The sequence below is a fragment of the Halyomorpha halys genome, unplaced genomic scaffold (genome assembly GCF_000696795.3).
Source record: "Halyomorpha halys isolate HHAL.00 unplaced genomic scaffold, Hhal_1.1 Scaffold437.1, whole genome shotgun sequence".
Classification (NCBI taxonomy): domain Eukaryota; kingdom Metazoa; phylum Arthropoda; class Insecta; order Hemiptera; family Pentatomidae; genus Halyomorpha; species Halyomorpha halys.
The window spans coordinates 288,386-297,300 of record NW_027105773.1 but is presented as its reverse complement, the minus strand read 5'-3'; the positions used below and the strand labels follow the sequence as shown (position 1 = coordinate 297,300).

General features: G+C 31.7%; 1 protein-coding gene across 3 annotated transcripts in view; it reads right to left on the bottom strand.

The window, feature by feature from the left end:
* The window catches only part of LOC106682721 (annexin B9), a 49,238-nt gene that overhangs the window by 30,980 nt on the left and 9,343 nt on the right, over positions 1-8,915 (bottom strand). Inside the window, exon 1 of one of the 3 annotated variants that reach the window (XM_014423736.3) lies at positions 3,842-3,955. The exons of the other annotated variants lie outside the window; for them this stretch is intronic. Within the exon in view, the coding sequence (XP_014279222.1) occupies positions 3,842-3,868 (27 nt within the window). The 5' untranslated portion in view covers positions 3,869-3,955. Of the gene's footprint in view, positions 1-3,841; positions 3,956-8,915 lie in introns of those variants that run through there. 3 annotated transcript variants of the gene reach the window in all.

Below are 8,915 nucleotides of genomic sequence, written 5' to 3'. Positions count from 1 at the left end.
ATTATTTTGTACAGTTGTAAATTACATTAAATAAATAATTTAAAAAAAAAAATTGTTTCTAACACATTTACAGAAGGAAAAAAAATATTAATAAGTTATTACTACGACAAACCAAACTACGTTTCATGTTATTGTATAAATTAATAAAGAGTATAGAATAAATAAATTAAAAAAAAAAATTATGATTATTAAGTAAAACTTCTTAAGCGCTCTGGGAGCGTTTAAATAAAATACTATGAGAACTATATAGGTCAGTAGCGTAAAAGAATTCGCTCTGTTTCGTCAGAACTAAACTATGCAGAGCGACTAAACAACGCTAAAGCTTGTAGTTAGAATTCTAATGGAGTCTGGAGTTATTTACATTGCTCATGATGACACAATGATCTTATTTAAGTGGCCGTGAATGGCATTTTTTTCTGACTAATTTCATAGCCTTCATGATAACAATGGCGTTCATAAATGACTCATTCAACTCTGAATATGTCCTCGAGGTACGTTTCGCATTCCTTCAACTTCCTAGACTCCTCTGATACATATTAATCAATACGCAAGAACATATAAATATTCATGTGATTTATATTTGAAAACTACAAGAGAAAATCTAAGTAAACCGATTATTTTAATTTTTGTTTTTTTGACTTGATATCGCTGTTGAATTATGTGCATACAGCAATGCGTGTAAATAATGAGAGTTTCTAACATACAATTTGTTCTAAACATTTAGCAAGTATGAGATTTTCTTCACCTATCACAGTATAACCTAAAAGGTTAGAAGAAATTTAAACAAATAATGATTTCTAAAATTATTTTTCAAAGACTATTTGCAATGATATAATAGCTGATAATTTCAAAGGAAATTTTTAACATTTCATCTTCAATTATTTACTGTAACGTTTAGAGCTGGGCGTTTTATTATCATATATAGCAGGAGAAAAAAAAATTTAGGGCAACACTATGTTGATATAGAAATAGAAAATAAAATGTATGTTAAAAATTTTGTTATAAAGGGTTCATTATGGTTTTTAGGGTGCGAATTCAGAACCTGGATTTTGCCATCACATAATGCCATTTCAGAAAACTTATAGCAACGCAAAATTTCAATTTGATTTGCAAAAATCAAGGGAATGCATTTTTTTCAGCTGTTAGCTTATATCACGAAAACTAATAGTAATATATATATAAAAAATTAAAGATTCAAAAATTAAAGGGAAAAAGGAATGATAAGCTGATGGATCTGTTCTGGGAACCCAGTATTGTGGCTTTTGTCAAAAGAGCAAGAATAAGATGGTTAGGACACGTTGAGAGGATGCACGATGAAAAGGATGGTTTATGGAAAACCAAATGGAAAACAGAAAAGAGAACGTCCCCGAATCACATGGCTGGGCGATGTAGAGGAGTATTTGAAGCTTCTGACTGAATAAAGATGGAAGGAGAAAGAGACCGTGTAGATTGGTTGGCTGTGGTGGAAGAGGTTCTTGCAGGCAATGCAGTGCCATAATAATTATACTCTTGGAAACAATACAATACACCTTCGTTAAATAACAACTCGAACTATGTAAGGTTCCTAATATGTTTACCAACTTAAACGTAGATAGCTAAAAATCTCAGTCTAACCGGCAATCATGGACCAGTCAAGTTTACCGCCATTTGAAGGTTAACTTTTCTGCGACAACGGATAATTATTTATTTTTACCTAGATTTCAAAATCGTAGTTTAAACCAAGGCTTTTAAAAACTTTAATAAGTACTTTTCCTTAGAGTAATATTAAACAGCATGGCATAATTATAAGTTATAAATAAGACAGAATCAAGAAAAAGAGTAGATATCATAACCGTTTTTCAGCCCATAGAACAAAATTTAATGGTTTCGCGAATGTAGACATATAAATGAACTAAATCTTTCTTGAAGGTTTTTAATGTTTTGGGTAACTCTATAGCACTCTGAGTTTATAGCAGAGTAAATATTTCTATGTGCATTCAGTTTGAGTCCCCCATTCCGCCATTTTTTAATGTCTTGCGCAGTCATTCGAATCGTTTTGGAATGGTAAACATTAGCGGGTGAATTAATTGATTTTAGAGGAGACCTAAATTGTTTTTGTGCCCCGCCATTTGTGAGCTTTTTTGGCTCTTTTAAAGCATCAAAAGTATTTTCCTAACAAAAATGAAGGAAAAATACAATTAAGTGATGAAACTCTGCTGCTCTTTTTTAATGTATATAATTGTATAAAATTATTAAATGTAATAATTTTTTTTTGTAAAACCGGTTAAATTCGAGCAGGCTGCGAAATTTTACTAGTAATAAAAATAACCCATTAATCCATATGTTAATCTGTTAAATGAAGCATATATAATCTTAACAATATCCTGGAAAAATGATTTATTCCTTAAGTCTTGGATTCAGTAATCCCTTATTCCTATATAGAAGAATAAAAAGAAATAATTTCATGGATGAGATGCCGGAACTAGCACTTTAGGTTCTATTATTAAACCTAATAATTAAATAATCTATAATAATTTAAAAAAATATTAACTTCTTTATATATTTTATCAAAACATAAAATTATTAAAAATCAATGTAATGATTTAATTATCAACATTTTTAAGTTTCCTTTCCGAGAAATAACCAGATCTTGCATTGTATAAAATTCGGCTCTTCGCATCCATATATATATTTTATCTTTATACCAATTTCTGGTATAAAGTTCTTCATCTAAATTTTTAAAATGTTTTATGTTGTTATAAAACCAACATTCTTAGTGTTGTCTAAATTATATGTGTGTTTTTCATTTCAATATATCTCAGAAAAATTAAATTATATAAATCAGATTTCGAGAATGATCATGCATATATGAGGAGTGTTTCTCCCATATCATAGTAATAATTAAATATATATATATTGTAAAATCATTTCCAAAGACTAAAAAATAAAGGTTATAATAGTGACAAAAACTTTGACAGATTAGCGAAAAAAATTACTGAAACGATCGCATGTATCATTAAGATATAAATTATGGATTAGCTAGAGTGTGTAAACAGTACAAGCTTTATAATAACTCTTAAATGTAAGTTTGGAAGAAGAGAAGGAATAACTAAGATGGTATCTTGACTTGATAGACTGACATCAAACAAAGAAATTTCAGGTATATTTGTCAAATTCGCAACCTAGGTTAAGAAAGATTAATTTCACTACATCCGATAAAAGATATCTTCTGCAGAGAATAAAAGCATTAATTTCCTGACAAGAAGAAATTTAGAGAAACATGAACGTAATAGAGACTAAGATTTCAGGGAACGCCCAGCTGGTTGCCGATGCATATGCAATTTGAATGTTTTCGTGCAACATGAATATATGATAGTTTATTTTATAAACTTATTAAATTTAAATATTTTTTTTATTATTAAATTGGATTTATATAAAAATAATATTTAGCATGTAGGTCGGTATGGTCTTTTATGGTAATCATAAATGGAGGAACCATGATTAAAAAAAATATATAATCTCATAATTAACACTTATTATAATTAATAATTACATATTGATATATAATATACCGACAACATATATAATTTTATAGGTTGCAATTGAAAAATTAAGCGTTTTCATTAAAAACGAGATGTTTTTAAAAGAAAGATCCATGTTAAATTTTCAATGAAGTATACATTAAACTAAGTAGTAATATTTTAGATAAACAAGATGCTGGAAAAGACAGTATGGCCGTCTATTGCGACTGAAAGGGGGGCTTGTTTTTTTTCTCTCTGATATTACAATACGAACCGGCAAACTATTTTAAATGATATGTTTTATAATGAATTATAAAAGTAATATTACAAGAATATCCTACCTTGGCGGGGTAGTATCTGGCACCCATATTGGCGAGAGAAAGTGGAGTGAGCGACTGACCTGACCGAACGAACAGAGGAGACTAAAGCCGGCAGCTCTGTGACGTAGGGCTGAATCAGATGTTGGGGGGAGGGAGGCGACCTGAAGGAGTTCCCTATATCGATAGTAATTAGAATAATCCCTAGAATCGATTATAGTATTTATAATGTTGGCGTTACTCATATTTGGTTCATGGGGGTGCGAAAAGTCGATATATTAATACTAAAACTTGTAAGAAAGCTTTATAATACTATAAGTCCAATAGCACAAAAGGAGAAAAAAGACAGTTATTTCACAACAATTTTTAATTATTTAATAGAAAACTATGTAATCTGCCAAGTATACATCACTGTTAAGGGGAATAAAATATGGCGGCTGTTTAAAACATTAAAAAAAAATTTCATTCCAAGCTCATCATCATTGTATCATTGAAACAACCTACAACACTAGAAAATCTAATAGAACGTCATTTAAAGTAGAGTAATTTTTTTTTTTAAGTCAACATTTTATATCAAAACTGGTAAAAAAATAAGTTAAAAAAAAAATAAACTAAAATCTGTACCACTACAACCCATGAACGGTCGGGGGTTCAGTAATTTGTAAGGAAGTACTGTCGCTAGACCAACGGTTGTGCAAGGAGGTGATTAGGTCAGAATCGATGTCTAATTGGTAAGATGTTGGATTTATGAAAAAATATATCTCAGGAACCATTAGGTATAAATATGTCAGGCAGGATTCAAATCAAAGCTAGTTTGATTTACTACAGTGTAGCCTTTATCTCCATAGGATTAGTAGTATTTATGATATTAATTTACATAATAATTTGAATTTTGCATATAAAATTTTCGTCGTACAACTAAAAAATCAGGCGGTTGAGCGTGATTCTGACCTAATAATCACGCTCGACCGCCAGATTTTTACCCTATTTATGAGGCTGGGCGGACCCCAGGAGGCCTCCAGAACCCACAGAGTTGACTCACGGATACAGTGTAACAGAATACAATTTTCTGTCCAGCCGGATTCGAACTCGGGTTCATAGAGTTAGTAGCGTCGTGCCTTACCACGGTGCTACCTTACTCCTCTAAAAAAGAAAATAAGTAGCTGTTGAATTTATTTTGAGAAATTTATATCTCAGGAATTATTTGATGTACAGATAACAGTCTGTTAGCACCAAAATTAAACCCAGTTGAATTACCGACAATTTTACTGACATTTATCTTCGTAGTAGCGGTAGTTTTTATGATATTTGCGAAAATAATATCACATAATATTGATGTCTACTTGTTCGGGTAAGATGTTGGATTTATGAAAAAAATATCCCAGGAACCATTAGGTGTAAATATGTCAGCCAGCATTCAAATCAAAGCCAGTTTAATTTACATAATAATTTGTATTTCGCATATAGAATTTTCGCAGTACAACTAAAAAACAATTTATGAAGAAGATGATCAGGGTTGCGGTCAAAAAAGAACAAATAGTTTTTAACTATTTAATGTCAGACGTTTCGCCCACTTTCCAGGGCTTCATCAGGGCTAAAAAGATACAAAAACAACTAAGAACATTACAAAAATAAGATACCAAATGTTAATAAGAAGGCAAAGGAAGTTGGGTCACCCAAGACAAGCACATGAGCAGGATTATGGCTGCTGAAATCCGATTTTTGCGATGAATATTGGGCAAAACAAGGAGAGACAGGATAAGGAATGAATGAATAAGAGAAGAACTTCAGATTCCCTCAGTAAAATCAGTGATTGAACACCGACAGCTCCGATGGTATGGACATGTCTGTAGAATGGGGGAAGACAGAGTGCCATGAAAATGAATGGAGGCCAGGCCGACTGGTAGGAGACCACGAGGCAGACCTAGAAGGAGCTATATGGAACATATCCAAAGAGGACAAAGGCTGGCTCAGATGAAGATGCTTGCAATGGACCGAGATGTGTGGACCAAGTTGTTAGGGGCTCCTCCACGCTGAAAGGTACTTAAGGAGGATGAGAAAGAAGAAAATATTTAATAAATGGAATATGGTCCGGGTGCGGTAAAAAAAAAAACTCAAATAGTAAAAAATTATACTATTTTATTGAGCCAACGTTTCGCCCCACGTTGCAGGGCTTGCCAGGGCTAAAAAAGATACAAACTCTATAGTTAAAAAAAGGAAAAAAACATAAGTGTAAACAGGGAAAAAGGAGAAAAAACATGAGTGTAAAATAACAGGGGTATAAAATGTAAAAAAGTAAGATATTATTATAAGATCTTATTATATCTTACTTTTTTACATTTTATACCCCTGTTATTTTACACTTATGTTTTTCTCTTTTTTTCCTTTTTGTAACTATAGTGTTTGTATCTTTTTAGCCCTGACGAAGCCCTGCAACCTGGGGCGAAACGTTGGCTCAATAAAATAGTATAATTATCTACTATTTGAGTTTTTTTTTACCGCATCCGGACCATATTCCATTCATCTATACACAAGGTCAATCAATAATCTTCCAGAAAATATTTCATATTACATATTTATCATTATAAATTATAATACTCAGACTCTGTAACCTGAAAATATATCTGAAACATTTATTTTATATTTATATGAAGTATATAAAATAAATTTACATATCAAGTAATACACATTATGATAATCTTTGGAAAATTCACCAAGAGGACATCAAATCTCTACATTGGGCCGCCCGTAGCCCAGTGGTTAACACACAGTCTTACCTATTTGATGTCTACTGGTGGTGCCGGTTCGAATCCGGCCTGGGACTTTGACTTTTTTCATTGAGTGTCGGTCCCAAAAAATGAACAACTTTTATCCCCAACCATGGTTAGGCAATATAATAGGACTCCAATGGGGAGTCTTGACCAAAAAAAAACTCTACATTAAAAAAACATCTAAGTATCCTATATTTCTTTATATATTTAGGTCCTTTTTTCCTCGGAAAAACCGAGGCAGGTTTTCAGAAATATTGATGAATGGATAGGTGGTGGAGGATAAGATGTAATGACCATTTCCCAGTAGAAATTCCCTCTAGAGGGGAAAAATCCCTATCGAAGTAGAGAGTAATTCATTTTCAAATAAAGGGTGGGTACGTTTGGGACCGTCAGTACACTCTGGTGGAATAAAAATGGTTTCGCACCATTTTGGGGGATCTAAAGTAATATTTTAATTACGGGGGTGTGCGTTAGTAGCGCATGTCTGCCAACCCATAGATTGCATGCACCCATAGAGTTCGAGTCTCCGGCCCTATCCGGGATTGTTTCAAGCTTATAACGATATAATACTTACTCACAACCTAACCCCAGGAATTTGTGAGGCACGTCAGGCAATGGTTGGCACTCACAAAAATAGGCGTGGGAGTGACGGACCCACCCTATGAAAACCACTTCAAGAAACGCTCATTGTATTTCCTAAGTACATCGCGCGAGGCCTTGGACCTCCACGGACTGTCGCGCCAGTAAACAAACAAACAAAAGTAATATTTTAGCATAAATTTTCTTTTCTATAATTGTTTATATATCTTTTCGATATATGGATTTTTCTGATCAATTTTAGCCCTGACTATGGCCCGATACGTCCTCTTTAGGAGAAGCTTAACAATTCATTGTTTTTAATATTAATTATAGTGTTTAGCGCTAATAGTGTTTAGCGAGTCACTGAAGAGGATCTAGGAGGGTGAATTCCGGAGAGCGAATTTGTTGATCGGGTGAATTGAAAAATTGTGAAAAGGTGAAATTGGAGGAGAAGAAATGAGAAGGAAAAATTGGAATGAGTTGAAACATTGGTATTTGTTATACAGACCGAAATTGGATATAAAAGTAAACTGTAGGGGAAAAAAAATTGTTTATTATATCTTATTATTGTATCTCTTTCTTTCTGATTATACCATGTATGTGCAGTTTATATATGTCCGATTACGGATTGATAAGTATGCTGTGTGAGATGGCAAGCTGATGTATTTAGGCAGCATAGATAAATAAAGTATTTCTCTCTCATAAATTACCTTGAAAATTCGATTTCCCGATATTATGTAAAAAAAAACAAAAAAAAAGAAAAAAAAGAATTGAAGTAATTGTTAATATTGTATCAAAGAAAGTTGATAGTAAGGAACATCAAAGACGAATTATAGAGACCAATGATCCACAAAAGCTGAAGTAATCTAACTTTATTGGACTTCTAAATATTTTAGTGTAGACTACGACCTGGGACAGGGAGAAGGTTCGTGACAGCTACGGGATAAAAATAGCACTGTATACCCCTCGTTATAGATAATGCAATGTTCCATTACCTAATTCCTATATACATTGTACTATTAACTAAACATCACAGCAAGAAAAAAACAATGTTTTTTCTTCATTTAATATTTAAATTGCTCTAAAAAATTATCCTACATATTATTTTAAAAATTTTATTTGAAATAAATATCCAGTGTTTTATATAGTTAAAATTGTATAAAAACAATCTTTATTAATGCAAATACCAACTGCACGTGATAATAAATTATATAAATGGAAAAAGTTATAACTAGCAACAGCCGGACGAATGTATCTTGTATATAAATACATAATGCATATGTATATGCAGTTATACCAACGGCACAACATGTTCAAGATTAAAAGTTATTTTTATTTCAAATTTTATTTATAATCTTTTTCAAAGTACCTTCCCTAGTTAATATAATTTTATCTATCTATACATAAATATTTTTTCTATTTTATTTATTTTTCATATATTTTTTTCTGAAATTACCTCCCTTGTAACAACCGTTGTTCAAGAAAGAGTACTTTCTCACAAATCTCTTATCCTTGGTGTTCATGGGGTGTAGAGCTACAAATTTTCATTTTTAGTTAATTTATCATTTAATTTAATTTGTTTATATTCGTAAAAAATTGTATGATTGAAAATTATATAAATTTCTCAAAATCTCTGTCCCACATATCATTTCAAAAAGTTATTTAAACGAAAGATCGTATGATTCATACAGAAAAAATAATATTAAAAAATGTTTAAAATAAAAAAACCCATTGATAATATGTGCGTA